This window comes from Bombyx mori, chromosome 13, assembly GCF_030269925.1.
Source record: "Bombyx mori chromosome 13, ASM3026992v2".
NCBI classification, from domain to species: Eukaryota; Metazoa; Arthropoda; class Insecta; order Lepidoptera; family Bombycidae; genus Bombyx; species Bombyx mori.
The window spans coordinates 10,380,249-10,404,753 of record NC_085119.1 but is presented as its reverse complement, the minus strand read 5'-3'; the positions used below and the strand labels follow the sequence as shown (position 1 = coordinate 10,404,753).

Genomic DNA, 24,505 nt, shown 5'->3' with positions numbered 1-24,505 from the left:
AGGCGACCCTCGCTGAGAAGATCCAGCTAGAAACTCAGCGGGCTGATGTTATGGGATATGTGTCACGTCAAATTCTTCAAGGAGTTGACGATCCAAATCTTTCGGAAGTTATATTTTGTAATATTTTCTTACAAATGTACTAATAACTACATAGCGCGATTCAGAGTTTTTCCGATTTCTCCACTTGTATGATAGATAGGAGCTGATTGAAGTTCGGAGTTAGTTGAGGTCAATCAATATAACATGACTCTGGGTAAAATAATAAAACAATTGGTTTTCGCATTGTATTAATACACAATCAAATAAATTCAATACATATTTGGTTCGATATTTAAAACACAGTAATATTAAGGAAGACTTATGAACTTAGGAAATGATACAAGTCCAAAATAATTAAGTGAAACGTTAGATTACTTAAGTACTTGTGTGTGTACTAAGTGTTACTAAGCATAATAACTTCATTATTTAAGACTCTTTTTAACGTTCTTACAATTTGTCATCATTGACCAACGGAGTTTGAGTGCGCATTGACCAACGGAGTTTGAGTGCGCCGTGTAAAAGTATCGTCTACTACTAAGGTTTGTTCTGGTATAGGAATATGTAGGTACGTAAAAAAATATTTTCGAAATATTAGTCATTACTCAAGTTATCGTTATTAATGTAGTTAATTAAACACATAATCGATAAATAATAAACGAATGGCATATTTTTGTACAGTAAATACATTTGAAAAATAATTAAATTACTATATTTTTAAACGGAGATAGTACTTTGAATGAGAATAGAATAACAAAGCTGGCCCATAGCTATTCACCTTTGCAATGTACCTTTAGTTTCACAGTACTCAACCTAATCCGACGATGTTTGGGTATATATTTTCACAAAAATTAAACCATTATTCTACTCACTTCTATCACAAAGCAGTCATGCAAAGGTGGGACAGCCGCTATGCTGTTTGGTCACAGTATAAAGGCACAAAACAAAAATACTTATTATAATTAGAAACTACGAATAATAAAACTATAGAAAAGTTATTACGCTTCAAAAATGGTTCCACGTAAATAGCTACCGCGGAGGGCGGGGTTTAAAATAGCTACAGAACGGCGCGCCAGTTCGCTGTGGCACTCGTGTCGTGCGGTCGTGTTGCGTCAGTTTTCGGTTGACCAGATAATTATTATTTTGCGCTTTTTAATTTTGCAAGTATGCAATCGTGTGTCGTGAAATGGTGTAAAAGCCATACAGATATGAAAAACAGTGGAATTAGCTTTCATAAGTAAGTATACAAACATCGTAAAATTTCATACTATTGTTGATGGATAGTGTTATGCAATATGTACGATTACTTTTTTTATGCAATAGTAGTTCTTTATACTGCTTGGATAAAACATAAGTTTTATTTAAGTAACAAATGATTTTATTACTGCAGATTTCCGACAAATGAAATTCAATGTAAAAAATGGATAGCCGCTTGTGATAGTACGCTTGGAAAGAAATGAAACAAATTGGACCGTTGCAAAAATAGTACAATATGCAGCATACACTTTCAAAAAGAGGTCATGTACATACTTGAAAGTAGAAGTACTGGATAACGTCATCGTCATAAGGGTGCGCTGGGTGGCGCTTGCGAACCGTGACCTTGGCGCGACCAATCGCGTGCAAGCGTTTGTTTATGAAAGAGTGTGAGTGAGAACCATAATCTAAAGTGCAATTGAAGGCGAGTTACTGTTCCATAGTTTTATTATTCGTTGTTATGAAAACTTTATCGGAGGGTAACGAACGCTTCATTCCTGCGAGACGTCGTTACCGTTTACTTTATATCATGACTTGAGGCGCAACAACAACGTTCCATGTCCGATTCCCTAAGGATATGAATTCTATTTTAGAAATGGAATGTTAAGTGCGATTTTGTCCAAAAGGTACCCCATCATAGCCACCACCCCCCCCCCTTCCTCTTGAATGAATTACTTATTTTTTTGATTATAGTTACTATTAATTCAAATCTCTGTGTTTCTAGTATCTATATTCTGCTAATCGAACTTGGGAAATCTTCCATATTTCCATATTTTAAACTTTATATGAGAAGAATAACTAATAAGAGAACTATACAAATAACAAATTTATAATTATGGGCTACAACTCCATGAGTTATAAAGATGTTGTTATTAATCATCACGGATTATGGGAAAGAGGGACAGCATATTTTATATCCTATGTATAACTCTTTTAGCTGAATAAATTTTTAATAAATTTGAATTAAATACTATCAGGAATAAACATCCAACATGAGGAAACACTTTTTTGTAACAATATTGTATAGTTTCATTTTAGATTTCTGGTTTTTAGGTCTCGGGTCATCCTGATGTTTTCCTTATTTCTTGTTAAATTGTTTTTATACAGTTATAACACACAAAGTGCCATGACTACGTGTGAATACATTTAAATACATATTACCTATAATTACAAGTTTATTCACATCATTCTAATGGTATTTTAATACCATTGAAAGTTCGTATTTTGAATGGTTATGTAAATTAGAAATAAATCTTTTGCCGTTAATCTATGTGTTTTATTAGCTAGATCCACAAATATATAGCTTAATCAAATATGTATGTGCTAGGGATATTAAAATATTTCCTATGAACTATATGAAAATTGAAGTGGGGAACACATTTTCACAACGCACACAGTAATTATGATCAAATTTATTACGATATTACGATTATTATTGTAGTGTGCACTACAATAAGTCCGAGGTTTTGTTGGTTGACGCGCAGCAACAGATCAATTACTTTACCCTTTGCCGCTGTTTTGAAATGTGGAATTTAAATTGTTTTTCTAAACCTAGGTACTTACTTACCTAAAGTATGAAGTATTTTATTCGAACCGATTTGTTGAGAAGTCTGTTTAGACCAAAGAAAACACAATCGCTATGGGAACATATTTTCTGATAAAATTAAATATTACGTAAATGCATAAAAGTTCGAAAATTATTTTTGTGTGTTAGCGTTGTAGGTACCTAACATAAATTAGTAGGTTTCATTGTTACAAGTAAATAAAATTATTTTCGTATTGACTTTCATTCCATAAATTAAAATGAACTGGCGCTTAAAAATTGTCAACTCACACAATTTTCATACGTCATAGACATTAATTACATTTAAACAAATTTACGGTTTAATATTAGGTTATTAAAAAAGGTAGTTTAAAAAAACATTAATTTACAAATGTTTTGGAAATGGCAAGTCAATGTTATTTCATTATGCACTATAATTATTTATTGAGTAACCAGTGATCAAACATCTTTGGTGTCGAATTGCGGAAGAATTCTAACATACACTTGCAACGAACGCAGTGATTTCATGGAACATAAAATGAAAACAAATATTGACTTTAAATCCTTTAACTTTAATTTTAATTACCGTATTATTATAGACTGAAGTGACTCTTTTGTAAAGATTCAATTGATGTTTTACCTTAACACTTTAGGATATTTTATGTAAGGCATCATTTGAAAGGGTCTTGTAAGTGTAAGCGTTAAGTTTTAATATTATTTGGCACAATTTTAATCAGCCAGTGCCCAACGGCGGATCCAGGGGGGGGGGTCATGGGGGTCATGACCCCCCCCCTGAGCTAGTTCCAGGACTTGAACTAACTTGGACTAATTGAAGAACATCATGATTTATTTATTATCTATTGTTATCAAAATTAAATTATAAGTTCTTAACTTGCCCACGACTATGTGACCCCCTCCTGGCGCCAAAGCTGGATCCGCCCTTGCCAGTGCCAATCATATATTCAACTAAGTGTTAAGCCAACAATATTGGAGGACGGCAATAATCTAAAACTAATAAAACGACGTTAATTTAATTTTTTTTTGTTTTGACCTTCGAAATAATTTTGTTTTAATGTTCTGGTATTCATTATTTTGCACAGAAGTCCAAAGAACTCAAACTAAAGTCGATATTTTTATAAAAATATATTACTTTAATAACATAAGTGCCAATTATCAAATTTCAAGAGACGGCATATAAATTTTTAATATACAAAAGATCAGATTTTTTTGTTAAACAAAAAGGATATTAAGTATAATATATAAAGTAATTCTGAGATCTAGTAAAAGCTTTTGAACAAAATTGAAAAACAAACCTGCACAGCGAGTGTTTGTATTCCACACCGAAATACTATGAGTAATGAATAGACGAATCATAAGATTGTATTCACTTGAAGAGTGTCTTGTGCGGCTGTCTGATGTTCGGGTTAGAATAACACCACATAATTTTTTTCTGTGAGAATGAACAAGAAATTTCTGTGACGATTATACCAGCGTGTGTGTATTATATTTAGCAGTGGTGGTGGTAACACCACATTGCCTATTTTTAGTCGGTCCTGTGCCAGTTTGAAGCGACTATGCTAAGCAATTGAGACATAGACCTCATGTCTCAAGGTAACGGCATTCATATTATAATATAGTCTATCAGTTTCGATAACCACTTAACACCAGATTCGTCGTGAACTCGTTCAATCGCTTATGCAATAAAAAATAACCGACAACTCAAGAAAATTATCAACAAGTAATTCACCTTATACTTTTTGAGGAAACTAAAATCTAATAAAGACAGTAGGTAATGTTATGAGATAGATATCTACGCTATACACACTATATTTTATGTTTTTTTTACCTTTTCAATTGTTTGAATAGTTTCATCTGGTGCTTACGTATGTATTTAGATTGGCATAAAGTTCAGAGAGGAAAATATATATGAAAACAATGTCATAAAAAACGATCGAAAAAATATAGCTAACACGATGAAATTCAGATATGCCAGTTCTAGCAATAAATGTTAATGCCCTGGAATTTTAATAGATCTTATTAAATAAAAAAAAAATCATGTTTTAGTACACATTAGCTTTCTTGCCAGAAGAAAGGGGAAAATGTAAATATAAATCTGAAAACACACAATTAACGATAAGATATACCTTTTCTGGACGACAACACCGATCGGCGTTTTATTTCAGAGTCGAATAAAAGAATAGTCTAATTGTCTTTTAAAAAAAATGATCACGCACTCATTACTTCCAACTTAACAATTTAAAAATAAATTATAAAATATTTTGTTACTATAAGCACCACTACAAAAAAATCTTTGGGTTCAATGGGCAAGTTATCACATCAAAAATCAAACTTAACAAGTAAAAAAATACTAAGAATCTACAATTATCAAATTCATGTTCATAAGAAAATTTACATTTTGAGTATTTTGGATATAGGAAAAATGTATATCAATAAAGTAACAAAAAAAAAAAATTCAAATAATATCGAACTTACATTCTGCCCACTGTTTAATTGAGACTAAGTAACGCTGTGAGCACGAAATAAGGCAATAAAAAATTATCTCCAAACCGAAATTTCTCCGTTTTTAATTTGACGTTGACTATAAACAGGAATAAAACATGACGTTTCATTTCTGTTTATTGCATGTTCTTGGTAATATCTACTCAAAAATAATATTCAATCCAATAATTGCTATACTTTTAAATATTTTTTCTTTAGTTTTACGCACCGCGCCGATACCTCGAGCAACATCTCAATTAAACAGGTATTATATGAATGGATATTGCCACCATCGAACAACTTTCAGGACGATGTAAAAATTTAAGATTTTCTTCTTATAACTGGTTAAAAGAGATTAATAATCACAAAAATAACAAGAGAAAACAGTCTTTTTTGCTTCAACTATAGTGTGTCATGGTTTAAATTCTATTCAAACATCTATCATGAGATAAATTTATGGAAACTTGGTACTCTTGATAAGAAGCAACTTTAAATAAGATCCGAATACTACCACAGATATTTTAAATGCCTTGAGTGAGAGAGTTTTCGAGTACAATGTCAAATTCGTCCAAAGGCTCGAGTATTTGTTTCAGAAACGTGAGAAGCCCGCGTTTGCGCAGAAAACTTTGCTCCTCGTACATCTCAGCTGTGACACGAGTCAATGACATAGGCACCAGCATTCGATGAAGCCAGTGTTCCCTGTGAAAATAATTACATTTGGTTATTATGTTACGGTAGGTAGCAGCTTAGCTGTCTCTGGCATTGCTGAGGTCCATGAGCGACGGTAACCACTCACCATCAGGTAGGCTGTAACGGTCAAGCTGTAATTATATATTTTAATCTATAATATAGTTTTTCAATAGGACGCGTGAGTTTTGACAGTTCATAGCGGCCATCTTGGTAAAGCGATAGCGGTCAAATATGGGACACATGATGACATTTCACCATGGAACGCTACTATTTCCTGGCGGTATCATTGGCCCTTGTTTCTTCGAAGATGCGCAAAGAGCCGCGCTCACTGTCGATGGCAACCGATATCGGACAATGATATCAAACTTTTTGTGGCCTAGGATCAACGGCGGATCCAGGGGGGGGGGGTCATGGGGTCATGACCCCCCCCCTGAGCTAGTTCCAGGACTTGAACTAACTTGGACTAATTGAAGAACATCATGATTTATTTATTATCTATTGTTATCAAAATTAAATTATAAGTTCTTAACTTGCCCACGACTATGCGACCCACTCCTGGCGCCAAAGCTGGATCCGCCCTTGCCTAGGATACATGGTATGGATCTCACAAACGTGGTACCAACAGGACGCCACTTACCATGTAGCACGGTAAGCATTATTGGATGAGAAATAAGAAGACTTCGTCATCCCACGTGACTTAGCACTGCTCGACTACTTTTTTTATTGCTTAGATGGGTGGACGAGCTCACAGCCCACCTGGTGTTAAGTGGTTATTGGAGCCCATAGACATTTACAACGTAAATGCGCCATCCACCTTTTGAGATATAAGTTCTAAGATCTTAGTATAGTTACAACGGCTGCCCTACCCTTCCCAACCGAAACACATTACTGCTTCACGGCAGAAATAGGCAGTGCGGTGGTACCTACCCGCGCGGACTCACAAGAGGTCCTACCGCCAGTCTCACTGTGTCCATAGTTACTCACCGTAAACTTAGACATATGAAGAGTTGAAACTTCCCGTCCTTCCCCAGCGAGCGGCCCACACTGTTGACCTCGTCCATGAGATGGCAGTAGCATCGCCAGATGGCTCTGTGCTCTTGGTCCTGTCTGCAGTTGTAGGATACGCCGCCGCAGTTCTTGTTGTTCATCGTACTGGGCTCGTCGCACAGGCTCATTTTGAACTCGTCTTTGACTCTAGCTGTTCGGATATTGTGATTGAATGCATTATATAAATGACTAGCGTCCCGCCCCGGCTCCGCTCGGGTCTTTAACAAAAATTTCAACGATATTTGACGTTGTTTTATTTTTTAAAATAAAAGAACACTTTTAACATAGTTATTTCCCGCCCCCGCAACTGGGGTAGGGAGTCCAACACTCATATAAATATTAGCCTATCCATTAAGTACATGTATTTTATACATGCCATAAAATACATAAACCACATGCACTGTAGATTTACATATTAGTATAGATTTTTATTTTATCATACCGTAGAATATACATCTGGGTTGTCACAATACTTTTGTTGGGTTGTTAGAGATTCAACTTTGTTCAATTAAAAATTACTTTTATTTAGTGTTTTAGAATATTAAATCGTTTAATTTAGTCATCAAAGTTTTGTAACTGATTAAATATATTGAAAAGTTAAAATTGCTTAAAACTAGTTACCTACCTAACAATTAAACAGTGGTAGGTAGCCCTATCGAAAAACTGTCCCCTTACGTGTCCCGATTCACCCCGAAACCAAGATGATTCGGGTCAAGCTAGCTTTTTTTAAGTTTTTGTGTATATTTTGCAATGAACTATGTATAATAATCGTATATGAAAATTTAAACCTCCGGAACCATATTAATCTCAATTTTATTGGTATTAAGAAAAACCGCTCAAAAATTTGTGTTGAAATTGGAAAGGGTCCAGATTTCCCCCAATCTACTGTAGTTAATATATACGAATTCTTAAAGAAGGTCACGAACCTATCATCAATACGGTATGCATTTTGGAAAAAAAATCCGTAATTTGAATGTGTTTCTTATCGGCCAAGAAAACACGACTCATTTCGATAATGTCTCAAGGTGGGCAACAGTGTTCAGATTATAGGAATAGGTGCCGGTAAAACTGCAGAAAACTAAGCAGCCGTGAACAGTCGACTTACACCAGTAAAAAAACTCTGCGGGTTTAATTGGTGTTTCGTGTCTTTGTGATTGGGATAATGCGATACAGAGGTACGCAGATCATCGCCGAAGCCAAAGATTATCACTGACCGAAATAATCCCATATGAAAAAATTCTTGCCGAAGAAGCGCGCCGATTTGAAGCCACAGAGGAAAGCTTGCTCCAAGCACTTGACCAAGCCATTTTCTCCGCACAGTAAGACACTTAGCGAGTTCGCGTCCTTATCTCTTTTTGACTGATAGTGCCATTTCACAATGGCGTTCACGCAATCACCTGGAAATTTATGAACAATTCTTTATTACACATATCTAGCAAAAAATATATTATATAATTACATCACTACCTAGTATAAAACAAAGTCGCTTTCTCTGTCCTTATATCCCTATGTATGCTTAAATCTTTAAAACTAGGTACGTAACGGATTTTGATGCGGTTTTTTTTTAATAGTTAGAATGATTGAAGAGGAAGGTTTATATGTATAATAACATCCATTAAATAGTGGAGAAATACTGTTATTTTTGAGGTTTCTAATGTGATGTCATAAATAATCAATCAAGCGAGAGCGGGTCGCTAGTATTATAATGAATATAATATTTAATGATCCCTTAACTAATAGAAACGAATCATTAAGAGGGATTCGAAATAGTCTGACGCGGCGACGGTTGTAATAACTTACTTGGACGACGAGCACGGCTTTATAAAATTTATTCCTACGATTACATGGTATTAGAAAGTACGTTACGTGATGAAAGTATGACGTACGAAAGTACGGGCACGTACGGGTAAATCCTGTATATTTCTGCCAGAAAGCCATGCGTTTAGTCTTGAATAGGAGGGTAGCCATTATGCAGTACAATTAAGTCGTTGAAAACTTTGACTTGTTTAAAAGCCCAAGTACACTGTGAGTACGTTTGTTCATTTAAAGCAATTAAAAAAACGCAAAGATTGTCTATTGTTATTTTGACAGTATGTTGAAAGTAAAAAAAATTATTTATTTATTTTTTCTCTCCCTATTCGCTGGTAGCCTAAGGGCGTGGACACATGTCTACGGCGCGGCGCCGGCTACCGTTGAGATGGCGGTGCACCGTACACGGCACCGTGCCCTGTACGGTGCACCGCACCGGCACATGACAGTAACCATTGTTTCTAATACAGTTTCTGTATTAACGTGGATCGCGAAAAACGTATTATTCTGCTCCTGTTGTTAATACGACGAATGAAGAAAAAACAGTATCAAAGAAAATATTAGGTGAATCCATACCTTTCTATAATGAACCATGATGGAGGTTGTTGTAAGAGGAAATATGAAGCGTTGAAAATATGTGATATTGACAAATTTTACGAATATTTTGTAGAGCAGGAGCAGTGCGCCGTGTGTCAGCGCGGTGCGCTGTACACGGCACCGTGCCGCGGCACGACGCCGCGCCGTCTCAACGGTAGTGGCGCCGCACCGTAGACATGTGTCCACACTCTAAGAGGCTATTCCAGCTACGTGGGGACGGTGCGACCTCTTTGTTAGTGTTCTGAGCACCTACCGATCATGTGCTGGATGGTCGAGGTCGAGAGGTGCGTGGTGGGAGTGTGCGGGTGCAGGGCGGCGGGGGGCGCGGGGGAGCGCGGCGTGTGCTCGCTGCGCACGCGCGCCGCCACCAGCAGCCGCTCGGTGGAGCCGTCGTCCACTCCACTCCCCAGCCAGCGGTTACAAGGATACCTGGCACGTTACATGTATTGCTGTTCAGTAACTAGCGAGGTCCATCTAGATTTCATTAGTTATCGGGACCCCATAGACAACAGAACGTAAATTACATCACACTGGTGGTAGGACCTTTTGTGAGTCCGCGCGGGTAGGTGCCACCGCCCTGCCTATATCTGCCGTGAAGTAGTAATGCGTTTCGGTTTGAAGGGTGGGGCAGCCGCTGTAACTATACTGAGACCTTAGAGCTTATATCTCAAGGTGGGTGGCGCATTTACGTTGTAGATGTTTATGGGCTCCAGTAAGCATTTAACACCAGGTGGGCTGTGAGCTCGTCCACACATCTAAGCAATAATAAATAAATAAATAAATCTTGATAAATAAGGTCCCAATTGTAAAAAAAACTTTGGTCGCACTAAAGCAGTCCAAGTGAAATATGACGTCAACAGAGTAAAGACTGAATTTAAAGCGTTTTGATTACGTGATTAACCCGATAATTTAGTTTTATATATAGTAAATTTAATTGTAATGCAATAAGACACCCAATTTTTATTTACTCACGTGTAAGTATGTCCTGTCACTTCATTTCTGACATAAACTTGGTCGAGTAACCACCGCGGCGACAAACCAGAATTATCGTGACCGATTCTCAAGGTTGATAATGTCCCAAGATTCTTGTGCTAAAAAAAACAAGAAAGGACCATTGTATTCTTACATCTGTTATGATCTATTCTGTTCTGTTATTTTATATGGGATACGATTGATTGACGCTACCAAATTGAGGCTGTTTTAGGTAAGTACATTTTTGACGCATTAGCAATGCTGAGGATGTCGATCCTTGAAACTATTGTTTCTGTGTTTTACTATTGGTATTATTATATTGCTATTATTGTGTAAATTTTCGTCACCAATTAGAATCGAGCTGTGTGTAACGCTAGCAACGTATACGGTTGCAATTGGATAAGGATATTGTTCCCTGACCCCACTATACTATAAAACTGTACGAATGCTAATTCAGAATTCAAAATACACACGCCAAATGGTATCTCAAAAAATAATCATTTTTTAATTTCACAGGAAACCGTCCTCAAGTCTCAAAAAAAAATTACAATTCAAGTACGGTATATCTATTGCCGCTACAACATAATTATTTAATTACATTATAATTACATAATACATAATTACATACTTTACAAAAAAATATGCGGTTTTTTTTCTTTTTTTTTCCCCAACCTATGCTGGTAGCTTTAGAGGGCTATGCAAGCGTCACCAAACGAGTAGGTGAGCTCACGGGGCCCTAAGCTGTGGACGATGCTAACACTGGCCCTAGCAAGAGCCGAGCTTCGCAGAATCTACCACCGGATCGGAAACGCGACCCACTGAGAAGATCCGGCGAGAAATTCAGCGGGCAACACGGATAAGTGTAGTGACTGGCCAGTGAGGTTTAACATGAAAAACGAACTAAAACAAAATACATTAATATGAATCATATTTTATGCTTACATGGAAAACGAATTCGTTTGTGTTACGAGGTATGGGAATTTTCGGAGTCGACTCTCCGTTCATACCAGAGATTGAGATCCAACAGTTGGCCGTCGTTTGACTAGCTTTGCGAGAAGGCATTATTAATACGCGATATGGAAGTTCTGAAATAAGATATATAAACATATAATATTAATACGATACAATATAATTATCATTATGGAAATTAAATAGGGATTCAAATGTTTAAGTCGAACATATATTAACAACATATTATTTATATTACCTTTAAATTATTATAAACAAATAAAAAAAATCTCACTTGTTGTAGGATACGTGTTCGTGAAGCAATAGTAGTCAACGGCATTCAAAGTCAGTAAGTGATATAAAAATTGTTCCCTTTCCTCTTCGCAGCGCAGAAAAGCGGTTCTTTTGTATTGAGAGCGCAATAGTGTGGTATCGGCTAATAATTCACGGAGATGTTTCGAGAGGAGCTTCTTCTCAAGCGACAAACGAACCCAAGCACGAGCGTAGCCTATTTCGGTTTTTATATCAGTCATAGCTTGAACATTCCTGAAATAGTATTCAGTGTGCTTGCTTAGTGCGAGTTTTTTAACGTTCTCGATAGCGTAAAAGTTAGCTCATATTTGTATGAAATGGGATCGTTTGCCTACGTTTGCCGCTAGGGCCAACTGCATAACAAACTGGGTTAACTTTTACGCTATCGAGAACGTTACAAAACTCACACTAACCACACTTATATTTAGCAAACTAAACTTTATTAATCAGCTTTTTTAATGCTTAAATAAATGGACGAGCTCGCAGCAAAATTGATATTCAATTATTATGGGGACCCATATACATCAACAACGTGGCCCACCCACATTGAGACATGTTCTTTTGACGGTATGTTACTATATTAGTACAACACATCTCGGCGTCATAGCGCGGCGTCAGTTTAGCGCTTTTTTTTTTTTTCCTATCTAAGCTGAGAGCCTTGAGAGGCTATTTCAGCGTAACCCTAACGTTTGTAGGTGAGCTCACGGGGCTCAAACCTGACGACGATGCTACACGAACCCTAGCTAGAGCCGTGCTTCGCAGAATCTACCACCGGATCGGAAACGCGACCCACTGAGAAGATCCGGCGAGAAACTCAATGGGCTGTGTCTGGGAGTTAATTTACTCGTCGAGCCCTTCGTCGCAAGCGACGGGTTCGACGAGAACGGTGACCGGTGCTTGAAGTACCTAGAAGCACCGTTAGTGGATCGGGAGGATCCGAGATGACGTGTTTTGGGCGACGTCGACTGTTTTCCATTCTGTCCGCAGGATCGGGAATGTAATTTAGCGCTCTGACGCGCGCTAATTAAGCGTTCTGTTTGATGAAGGCTTTAGTTTTACAGTACCGCCACACTCTTCAAACCGAAACGCATTACTGCTTCACGCAATTATACAAGTTACATTTTTGCGTTTTTCCTTTTTATTAAACGATGTTATTATTCCTTCACCGTGGAAGTCATTCGTGAACATTTATTAAGTACGTATTTCATTAGAAAAATTGGTGTCTGCCTGTGGGATTCGAACACCGGCACAGCCGTATCGCTATGAATGCACCGAACGCCTTAACCTTTAGGCCGCGACGAATTAAAACGGTAATGGCCTTAAGATGGCAAAAGTAAATATTAATGTCTGTTTTTCGTTGCTGACCTCATATCAAAGGTCAAGCTCTCGGGCAAGGGCCGCAAAGGATTAACGGGCTGAGTCGATTTGCGTTCTAGGGTTCCTGAATTACTCAGACGGTCCCGAGAGCTATCGCGGGATCCGCCGCGGGAGCTGTCCCGTGATCGCGGACTCACACTGGCTGCTTGTTGAGCTTCAACTTCCGCTCCAACCGATGATAAGTCTGAACAAAAAAAAAACGGACTCCCTTATCATTGTCATATCATAAAAAAGTACCCTTAAGATAGATCAAAAAGATAGCAGCAAAAATAATACAAAGTATGTCGGTGATTTTGTTCTTCGTAATTTTGGTTTTAAAAATGATTAGCCGTACTCGCCCGCTTCGCTTCGGGCATTTAAAATTAACTTTAGGTATTATTTATTGTCATTATTATTAGGGACACACTCACATAAATATTAGCCTATCCATTAAGTACATGTATTTTCTACATGGATACCAAGTTTCAAGTCAATCGGATGCATGGTTCAGTAGTTATAACGGAACATCCGTAAAAGATAGTAGATTGTAGATTTATGTTTGTATAATAATATATAACATCTGAATAAAATATTCACATATCAAGTTTACTGCACACTTCAAAACTTTTATCGTCAATACAAAATTAAATACATCATTGCTCTCATAGTATCTATCCATTTTGCTATCGAAAAATATAATACTTACAGTCAAGACGTTTCCGTAGTACACACCAAGCTAATGCTGCATGTTCCAAAAGACACAAATCCTTGGTAAGTACGATATAAGACAAGTACTAAACCAAACTATGATTCTTTTTTATTTTAAATAATCAAATAATTGAAATAAAACCATTGTTAATAAAATACAATAATAGCTATAATACGCTCAGTCACGAATAAAAATAACATAATTACCTAAAGTATGTCTTGAAATAATTTTATATCGTAAGCTCACATGCTTTACTGCTTCACGGCAGAAACAGGCAGGGTGGTGGTACCTACTCGTGCGGACTAACAAGAAGCCCTATCACCAGTAATAAAATGATGTACATAAGTGTGGTGATAAATTTCTGTATGCTGTGATTGTTATCTCTCTCTCTCTGATTTTTATCTATATATATAAAAATGAATTGCTGTTCGTTAGTCTCGCTAAAACTCGAGATCAGCTGAACCGATTTGGATAATTTTGGTTTAGATAAATATAAAAGTGCTCGGAATTAAATAAAAATAACTATTTTGTTTTCCCTTTGATGTGTCCCCCGTCGGACAGATTCCTTTTGTTTGTTTTAAATTTATTTTATACAAAAGTTTAGGTATTTTATTTATCGATTGAGGCACTACGAATTATGCCGGGTCAGCTAGTTAAGGATAAAATTATTTGAAAAATTGGCTTACCTGGTGTTAGATAATTGGGATCGATAGGTTTAGTTGAATTGCTGCATTGTTCCAGCTCTTGGTAGTTAATGAGATGCATCCAGAGCGCTGACTTTCCCATTTTGTGTTGTAGGCCATGTGACCACAGTCGTTCTAATAAATCACACAGGGACGCAATCATAGTGCTTTCCTCGACACCAGTAATTGACACTTCGCTCCCGAAGCCTAAGTTAGACTCTTCTGTACCCATCTTCTCCAATAGCATTCGTTTTGTTTTGCTCTTACATTCCTGTCAAAATTCAGATCGTAAGATAGCCAGTTTTTGGGGCAACTAATAAATAAATACTATTGATGTATTACATTTTTTAGAAGGGCCTTAATTTTATTCAGGAAAATTAATTACTGTAAAACTTATTACGTAAGTAAGACGTGTAACTAACTGTTCTGGTAACCATTTAATGTCAGGCGAACCATGAACTCGACTGCCCTCCAAAGCGTAAAATATTAATTGTATGCTCAATGTGAGTAGATAGTGTTTATGAGAATTAGGATAATTTAATACAAATTGTTATATTCCACCTCGAACTTTCACTCCGCCAAAAGGCATAGTATTTTGATAAAATTCAAGGCTTGTGAGAGAGAGCCTGCACGTATAGACACCGACTTCTAGCTAAAGTGACGCAAAGCAACCCTGCCTTCCAATTTCATGTAAATGTTTGAATCGGATTCTGAGCGAATGTCGTTACGCAATCCACGGGACCCAGTATCCAATTAATAGAAGGGATACCATAAGATTTTTTTAACCATTACTGCCCGAACTATTGCTCTTTTAGGCATATGATTATACGGCTCACCTGATGGTGAGTAGTTATCGTCGCCCATGGACTTCAGCAATGCAGAGACAGAATGCGGAAAATAACCCACTACCTGTTGCTTCAGCACTCAATCTGAGTTCAGTACTATTAAGTTTTTATAATAAAATCGGTAAGCTGACTCTTTTTAGACATTTTTATCGCTTAAACGGGTTTGGTAGTGGGGGGGGGGGGGGGGGTAGATGGGGGGTAAGAACAGGTGGGGTGTACTCCACGTGTTATTTGTGGCGCCACTTTGAGAAGGCGGCACGACATGAAAACCCTCTTGTCGTGGCCGCCGGTAATTACATACCCGATCCTGAGGATCGAATGGTAAACAGTCGACGTCGCCCTAAACACGTCATTACAGATCCTCCAGAACCATTAACGGTACTTTTAGGTGGGTGCTTGAGGGTAAGTACCGATCACCGTCCACGCCGAACCCGTTGCTTGCGACGAAGGGCTCGACGAGTAAATTAACCCATAGATACAACCCACTGAGTTGCTCGCCGGATCTTCTCAGTGGGTCGCGCTTGCGATCCGGTGATAGATTCTGTGAAGCACTGCTCTTGCTAGGGCCAATGTTAGCAACATTCCCAATTTGAGCCCTGTTAGCTTACCTACTAGCTCGGTGAATTTAGAATAACCCCTTGAGGTTACTAGAATAGATAGGAAAAAAAAGTTATCTGTGTATGAACATCACAACGTGAATGCCGTCACCCGCTTTCAGACACGAAGTCAGTCTTAATTATATTTGAATGTATAAAGGCTGTACGTTTTTTAACTTAAACCGGAACGCGTTACTGTTTCGCGGTTGAGATGGTGTTATCAGCGCTGTAAGCTCAGTACCTAATAAATTGCCTGCCCAATTCAACTGAAGTTTGCGTATATGTAACACCCTTCCTATAGTTCATACCTTAAGGAGTTTCTCCACAAATGTCCTGTTATTCTGTGCAATGGCTGCAGGCGTGACTTCAGTAGACAACCGTCTGCTGAAGTCTCCGAGCAACAACTCTGGCGGACAGTCTTTCACTTGCCATTTCGCATTTTTTATTCGCTTTAGACTGTTCGTTCTGGAAGATCAATATTTCATTTGGCGTTTGTTTTTATTCCACAAATTTTACAATGAAAGCACATAAAGCAAGCGTTCAAAGCAATTGTAGTGCAATAAATCTTAAAGCACAAGATTTGAGCAATCGGAAAATTATAGACAGTAAAAATATAGAAATGGAAGGCTAAAAGCTAGTTTGATAAAATTAAAATACGTAATAAATACCTTTCTTGCTACTTATTTTTAGTGAATTATCAGTTCGTACGATGACTTCTTATCATTTCCGATTGCACGAAACTTGCTTATATTTCCACGGAAAAACTTATAATAGGTGGACATTCAAAAAACACATTTAAAATATTATTTTTTATTTCAATTTAAGTAAATAAAAAAAATCTAACATATGTAAATAATATAATTATTTAAATTACAACAGATTAACTTATATTAAAGGTACTTTGTTACCTACTTTTGGAACGACGAGTATAACTTGCCGTGTTAAATTTAATTCAAGCAGATACTAAATTAAAAACAGCTGCACTATGCACAGGATAGTTTCATAGTAATACATGCAATTTCAATAAACATGCACTTTTAGTACATTCGTTACGTGGCAAACAAAACTATATTTATTCAACTAACTACGAGTATAACATTTATGAAGCAAGTTTTTCGAACGTTTAATAATTATGCCGAATGTTCTATTGTTTTTATTATTGAAATTTAGGGATGTGTTATTTGCAAAGCTGTTCAGTCTACCTATTCTAACGAAATGTCTCTTTATTAGAAAGACAAATATTTAAATATTTAATAAGAACATCCCTAGATTTTTTCAAGTGAGTCAATGAGTAAATACTGATGTAATAAATAACAACAAATAAATAGACTGTAAAAAGTTCTCAATGACAATCGATTTTCGATTAAATGTAAATTTAACACAAACGTAACAAAATATGTTCCTTTTTTATATAAAAGGAATTTTATAAAAGCATTGAAGTTTTTTTTAATGGCATCACAATGGAATACATGAATTCCGAACAAAAGTTTTGTAATCTCATACAATTTTATCGTCATTTCAAATCGGTGTATTTTGATTTTCTTCATGAATAATAAAATAGGCACAACAGCATGCACTCACTATAATAATAACAAACCATAATAATTACTTTTAAAAAAAATCATTTATAATGAGCATGCATTGTCAGCTTAAAGCCTCAAATCTTTTCATAAATTGTAAATTCGTAGGAGATCTTACATTTAGTCACATTCCATAAATTAAGCATGTAATCCGTATGAATGTCATGTGTTGAACACCAATTATTTTAATACTGTGTTTTATTAGATCAGACATTGATAGTAAAATTGTGCTAATTTTTAATTTTTTACTTACTAGAGTATGAGATTCTTAAAAAGTATCATTTACCGAATTAACCTAAGTTAATGGAAGAAATTTGTTTAACCTCTAACTAAATATACAGTTGTACTGTTCTATCAATCTATACAATATTTGAAGGAAACATGCGGGATCACGTTTGCAATTTATAACTTTTGTATGAAAACTTTTATTAATTAAATCACATCGCACATGCAAGCTTCTATCCAACTGACATCAAACATCGACTTTTCGAAAGTGAAAATATAGATTAGTTGATTTTAAATTTTAATAAGTCTTATATACCTTGAGATAATTAAAATACGATAGAAAGTATGATACATTGGATATTATTCATGTTAGCAACTAAACTTATATTTTCGCCTTCATTTATGCCTAATAAGCCTTTGAAAGCACCTCTCGCAGTTCATTTTCGAGGGTGTTTATTGAGACAAGTACAGTAAAATATAAAAGTGCTATAAATAAGTTCGTTTCATTCATAGTGAGCACGCTTAAATTTTGTATTCATACCTTTACATAACGGTAGAATATATTAATGAGATATACACTAATAAATTCATAGAATAATGAAAGAGCCGCTGAAATTTCAACGTTGAATTCAATTGTTAAGCTTTATGAAGGGACGTAAAGAATAAGTGAATGTAAGGGTTTAAAGACGCAGAAGTAAATCAAGAGCGTCGTACAACTAAGCGAACATAAAATTAGGGTTCAGCATTAACTTAAATGTCGAATTATTATAACTGCACAATACAGGACAAATTGTAGAAAATTACGTCACCAGAAAAATGGACGCTACAAAGAAATATCGCAATCGGTCACTGGGAGGGAATTCTCTTCAGAGTTAGATATGAAAGTAGCCTGAGTCGACACGGTAAAAGGTCTTTAACACTACCACATACCACTTCTGCATGTGGACATACTATCCACATTAATACAGAAAAATCCAGAAACACTATTCTTCTCTATAATAAGACTCAGCAGTGACGCAAGCACACCTGAATACTTTTAAACGGTAGACAAAATTTCGGTGTGAGATGATGTCTGAAAATACCTAGTTGCAGTATACCTTAGAGTAGGGATAAAATAAATAAAAAGTTAAATTTAAACATATTTGGTATCCATGAATGATTTATTTAGATAAAGAATAATGATGAATATTATGTGTGTCCAACATTTCTTTATAAGTGTCATTACTACCCGTGTAACGGATTGATTCAATTTTCGGTATAAAAACTGTCCATTAATACATACAGATCACTTGAAAAAAGACGTGTAGCTCTATTACTAATGAACGTATTATTAATAATGATGAATTACGTATGAGTACATCACCGAAAGAGCGCGGAGAAATATATTCATTGTCAAAATATTTATGATAGAAATATGAGATTTAATGTAAATTGTATTACATACAGGTCGTGATAGACTGCGTGGAACTACAGGGTTATGGTTTTACTGCAGAAGTGGGCTAAAGACCTAATACCGTGCGGCGATTCGAGTGGCGGAACGCGAGCCTCGTAGCGCAGGTGTGCTAACACCTTAATGAAGCAGTTAGTCTGCGGAGAGGCACCTGAGGTCAGGCGCGGCGAGTGCGTGCGCGTCGAGCCGGGCGGGGAAGGCGCGGTAGTAGGCGGCGCGGTGCGGCAGGCGCTCGGCCGGCGCGTCCACCTCCAGCTCCGCCCCGCCCCCCGCCGCCGCGGCCCCCGTCCCCCCCGCCCACACGCAGTACCCACGCGTCGCCAGCCCGCCCTCGCCCAGCCTGCCCCTGCACCAAACAACGCCAAACCTCAACCTCCGTCCGCGCCGAGACCAAGCTCACTGTACCCGATGCCCGACTGCACTAGACCAAACTCAACACTAATGATATTCATAATTCGAAAAGTAAGAGGCCTTTTGTTGACCAAATAATCAGATCTGATATATTTTTTATTACTTATTTTACCCTCCCCTGGTCTTCCATGCCCTTGTAACGTTCGCTTTCCTAAAATGTCCTAATTGATAATACCCACGCATCCAAAATCTTTTTGTTTTAAGCCACGACAGAGTCTCTTTAAGAAATCGTTGAATCTCCCTATACGTATTTAATTTAATGAATTCCATTGCAAACATGTTGGTGCGTTTTTGTTTTGTGAACGACTACATATCGGGTCGGTTAGCTCTTAAACGTGCGGGTTAGTCTCGACACGGGTTACTGCCGCAATAGCTGTTATTGAATTAATTTACCTCCAACATATTTGACATCACACTGATACAAACCTGTATTTGGCTACGTGATTTTATTCTATCGTAACTTGTGTGCATGCGGAGTGTGGACATTCGAACATGAATATACATACCTGACGATCCTAGTCCGATATTCGAAGACTTGCAAATTAACGTCATATTCCCCCCAATTAGCCATGATCTTGTTGTCGATGAGCGTGGCGAACATTTGGGTTTCGAGGAAGCGTGACAGGAATGGTCGGTGACGCTGAGGCTGGTCGGAGAGGAAGGACGCCTTGTCAAAGTTGACCATCGATTCGCGTGAGCTCAGCCATGACTCGCGGTCCTAAAACATGAAATTGTATGTTTTAACGATCTTGTAATTATAATCCGTTAATAGCGGACGAGTTTCCGTTTTCTATATCATACTACATGTCGAAATTACTGGGCGTATTGCGAGCACGCTTAAGTCTATGATCTTGCCTAATTTTGCAGCGAAGCAGTCGCGTGTGTTCCACTTTAAAGGGTAAGGCTCTCTAAATTCTGTTTCTAAATCATGGTTTTTTGTTGTTATTACATTATTTCGCAGTAATAATTCAAACTCACCTGATCGGGCATGATAACGAAATTTTCATACATCAAAAATATATGAACAAATCTATTGAGAAACGTTTCTCTAACAGCACTGTTAAAACGCATATCTTCATTATATTGCTCTTCATCGTTGAGAATTTTCTTTTTAGTAGTTGGCATCACTGTTTCGGCATCCACGTCGTCAATGTTGACACCTTAAAAAATAATTTTAAAATTTAGAACTGAATTTTTTTTGGTAAATAAGCTTTTGAGTTTGTTTCGTGCCACAAAACTTTTGTCCGGATCAACCACAGGCAGTACTGAAGTGACAGTTGTAGATGGATTATTATTAATAAAACTAAATTGGACTTTTTAGCAGGAACGCGAAGAGCGAAGTTGTGTGAATTGTTTTATTTTATCTATTTAGGTTTTCTTCAAGTTTAAATGTGTAATAACGGTGGTTTATTAACTGTTTAGTATCTGTGAAAGTGCACAAACGTGTGAAAATGAAACAAAGCCGCTGGACTGGACGTAACTTCCCGGGATTCTGCAAAAAGTCCACTGAAAAAGTCTCTTCAATTTCATTTCATTTAATTTCATGCCAATTGATTAATGTTCCAAATTCCATTTCATATTATCATTTTTCATTAAAAAAAATTAGAAAAGATTAGGCTGTATAGTGTATAGTAAGGAAAGGCTGTATGGTATGGCACCTTTGCCTTTCAAGTTGGAAAAATAGAACTACCTACTACTAAGTACTACTAAAACTAAATTGAAGTTACGTCTATGATGCGAGTTCTTATTCTAACCTGTACGCTTGACGATATCGGCGATACGCTGCAAGGCGTCGGGCCGCAGGGGAGCGCGGCGGGTGGGCGAGGCGGGAGGGGAGGCGTTCAACGGCCTACTTTCTTCCCACTCTAGCACGTCGTGAAACGAGTGCTTCCTGCGTAAGCCGCCTAAACAACATTTTATTCTCATTCATATCTCAGCCCCAAAAAATACCACATCTTATGACATTAGATGAAAAACTACAGTAGGGTAGTCGATAGGTGACCAAATAATTTTGTAGTTGCATACATTTTGTTTGTATTTTGTGTATTTTTATCATTATATAATTAATCTGTTAAATGTTTATGCTAGTACATTGAAAATAAACTGTTTTTGACTTGTTTCTCGTTGGAACTGAGGTACTGATATATTATTTATTATACACATAATAATATATGTACTACAATTGACATATTTATTTATGTAGTATTCGTAAATTTTAATGAAATTTTTCGAATTAGTATGTAACTCTCACGATTTTTTCCCTTTCTTATATTTTAAATCACTAAATAATAATCTAAGAATTTGCAGTGTTTCATGTCAGGCTCAGCAGTAATAACACGTCATCTCAGATCCTCCCGATCCACTAACGGTGCTTTTAGGTACTTCAAGCACCAGTCACCGTTCTCGTCGAACCCGTCGCTTGCGACGAAGGGCTCGACGAGTAGATTAACTCTCAGACACAGCCCACTGAGTTTCTCGGCGGATTTTCTCAGTGGGTCGCGTTTCCGATCCGGCGGTAGATTCTGCGAAGCACGGCTCTTGCTAGGGTTCGTGTTAGCAACGTCATCAGGTTTGAGCCCCGTGAGCTCACCTACAAACGTTAGGGTTACGCTGAAATAGCCCCTAAGGCTATCAGCTTAGGTAGGAAAAAAAAAAAGCAGTAATACCAATGTAACTCTTGCATTAGAAACCTTTAGCTCTAACACTAGGAGTAGGGACCCCGGTAATCGTACTCGTCGAACTCGGCAGAGAGTTCGACGTGCAATCAAACCTAAACATCAAGCCCGCTGAGTTTCTCGCCGGATCTTCTCAGCGAGTTGCGATTCCGATCCGGTAGTAGATTTATTCGCGAAGCAGCTACTCTTGAGTTGTTAGGTCTCCTTTGGAGGCACTCAGGTAGCTGTTAGCTAATCCCACCCTTCCTGGCTGAGCCCTTGCTCGCCCAACTGTCCTAGTAAAACGTGAAAGGGCTCTGGGCCACCAGTAATCTAACATAAAAAAAAGTAATACCAATGCACCGTACGTGACTCATTTTAAGATCACAGGTAACTTTCGAGTATTCCTGTATGATCTATGGTCAGCCTATCGTTGATTTATCAATTTCTATTTTGACAAGGCGACGGTAAAATATGTACTGTATGAATATAGTCTGAATTTTATATGTCGACGGGAGAAATCGGAAATGTCGTAACTCGCATTTTGAGCTAAAACACTTTTTATCATAATATATTTTATATAAATTTATGGCTCTGGTGTAAAATTGGCCACTTCGATAAAGCGGCACGACACGAGAACCCTCTCATCGTGGCCGCCGGTAACTACATTCCCGATCCTGCGGACAGAATGGAAAGCAGTCGACGTCGCCCAAAACACGTCATCTCGGATCCTCCCGATCCACTAACGGTGCTTTTAGGTACTTCAAGCACCGGTCACCGTTCTCGTCGAACCCGTCGCTTGCGACGAAGGGCTCGACGAGTAAATTAACTCTCAGACACAGCCCACTGAGTTTCTCGCCGGATCTTCTCAGTGGGTCGCGTTTCCGATCCGGTGGTAGATTCTGCGAAGCACGACTCTTGCTAGGGTTCGTGTTAGCAACATCGTCAGGTTTGAGCCCCGTGAGCTCACCTACTAAAGTTAGGGTTACGCTGAAATAGCCGCTAGGGCTATCAGCTTAGGTAGGAAAAAAAAAAAAAAAAGTAAAATTGGGTTTTTCAAGTTACAATTCCGTTTTCTTCTGTCAACGTGATCGTAGAAATGGTAAACTTTTAATAATATAAAACAAAATAAAACACGAACTGAAGATTCCTTACCTGATGGTAAAGTACAACTGCTGCTCATGTTGTCATTCATGTGCCTATACGATGTTCCGTTTAGGGGCGCACTTAATTTGGTTGGTTCCGTCTCGGGTCTCTGAATCTAATAACATTTTATTTCATCTTGCTTAAAATGTTGAATTTTTTGGTATGTAGAACAAATCATTATATAATAAGTCTAACCTGATATTTATCCATTAAATGATTGAGTTCCTCAATGAAGGATGTTCTGTGTGGGAATATCGGCAATTCTTCTGGTAGTTGTATGTCGGGTTTGTCGATGTCTACCAGACACAGTGCTGCTTCAGAACAAAGGGCAATGCTTCTGGGTCCGTTGGCGCAAACGGCCGCGCTGTCTGTATGTAAACCTATGTACGAATACAGAGTACTTAATATAAGTAGTAAATAACATAAAAATAGTAAAATAAATAGTAGTAAGTTGTAGTAGTAGTAAATAGTAGTAAGTATTATATAGCGTAATAAACTGTAAAACTACTGTATATACTGTAGAATACATCTGATTCTACCGTATGAGCATTAAGTAGTTGTACAGTTATTCTATCTCTTTTTTTAGTTTCCATCAATATCTCCAGTTTGAACTCAGCTTTAGGGTCTGCAGAGATATGATATGGAAATAAGTATTACCTTAATAAAACTTTTTCTTATTATACCTATTTTATATTGAAGATTCAGTAATAAATGTAAATTACACTTTGTACCAACAAATTAAAAAAAGAAAAACGGTATCTCAACATCATGTTTAGAATGGATTTAATTCTTACTGGAGAACTGTTTAAATACAATAAATGTGCCAACTAGAAATAGTGTTTGTGCACTTCTGGTCAAGCACCAAATTATAATTACAATTCTAGAATTGGCCCTTTATACAATTTTAGATTTTTCAATAATACAAAAAAAAAACCTATTTACAATGTAGATAGCCACGATTACATGAAACAACTCTTAACTACTACATTAGTTAATTGCATGCGCATAATTATATTTTACTAGCGACCCGCTCCGGCTCCGCTCGGGTCTTTAACAAAAATTTAAACGATATTTGACGTTGTTTTATTTTTTAAACAAAAGAACACTTATTGCGGCATAACTATAATAGTAATACATATGCTG

The 24,505-nt window shown here is 37.2% G+C and overlaps 1 protein-coding gene across 2 annotated transcripts in view; it reads right to left on the bottom strand.

Annotated features, from left to right (window-relative positions):
* Positions 1–270: 270 nt before the first annotated feature.
* The window catches only part of LOC101744990 (DENN domain-containing protein 5A), a 33,587-nt gene continuing 9,352 nt past the window's right edge, over positions 271–24,505 (bottom strand). The window contains exons 8-24 of one of the 2 annotated variants that reach the window (XM_038014839.2): positions 23,558–23,742; positions 23,372–23,477; positions 21,317–21,466; positions 20,541–20,722; positions 20,069–20,280; positions 19,303–19,497; positions 16,205–16,361; positions 14,459–14,726; positions 13,770–13,805; positions 13,073–13,268; positions 11,691–11,941; positions 11,390–11,532; positions 10,448–10,566; positions 9,729–9,904; positions 8,284–8,466; positions 7,007–7,220; positions 271–6,031 (exon numbers count right to left, since the gene is read on the bottom strand). In XM_038014839.2, the coding sequence (XP_037870767.1) occupies positions 5,854–6,031; positions 7,007–7,220; positions 8,284–8,466; positions 9,729–9,904; positions 10,448–10,566; positions 11,390–11,532; positions 11,691–11,941; positions 13,073–13,268; positions 13,770–13,805; positions 14,459–14,726; positions 16,205–16,361; positions 19,303–19,497; positions 20,069–20,280; positions 20,541–20,722; positions 21,317–21,466; positions 23,372–23,477; positions 23,558–23,742 (2,951 nt within the window). In that variant the 3' untranslated portion in view covers positions 271–5,853. The remainder of the gene's footprint in view (positions 6,032–7,006; positions 7,221–8,283; positions 8,467–9,728; positions 9,905–10,447; positions 10,567–11,389; positions 11,533–11,690; positions 11,942–13,072; positions 13,269–13,769; positions 13,806–14,458; positions 14,727–16,204; positions 16,362–19,302; positions 19,498–20,068; positions 20,281–20,540; positions 20,723–21,316; positions 21,467–23,371; positions 23,478–23,557; positions 23,743–24,505) is intronic. The other variant, XM_062671845.1, reaches the window with a different exon arrangement.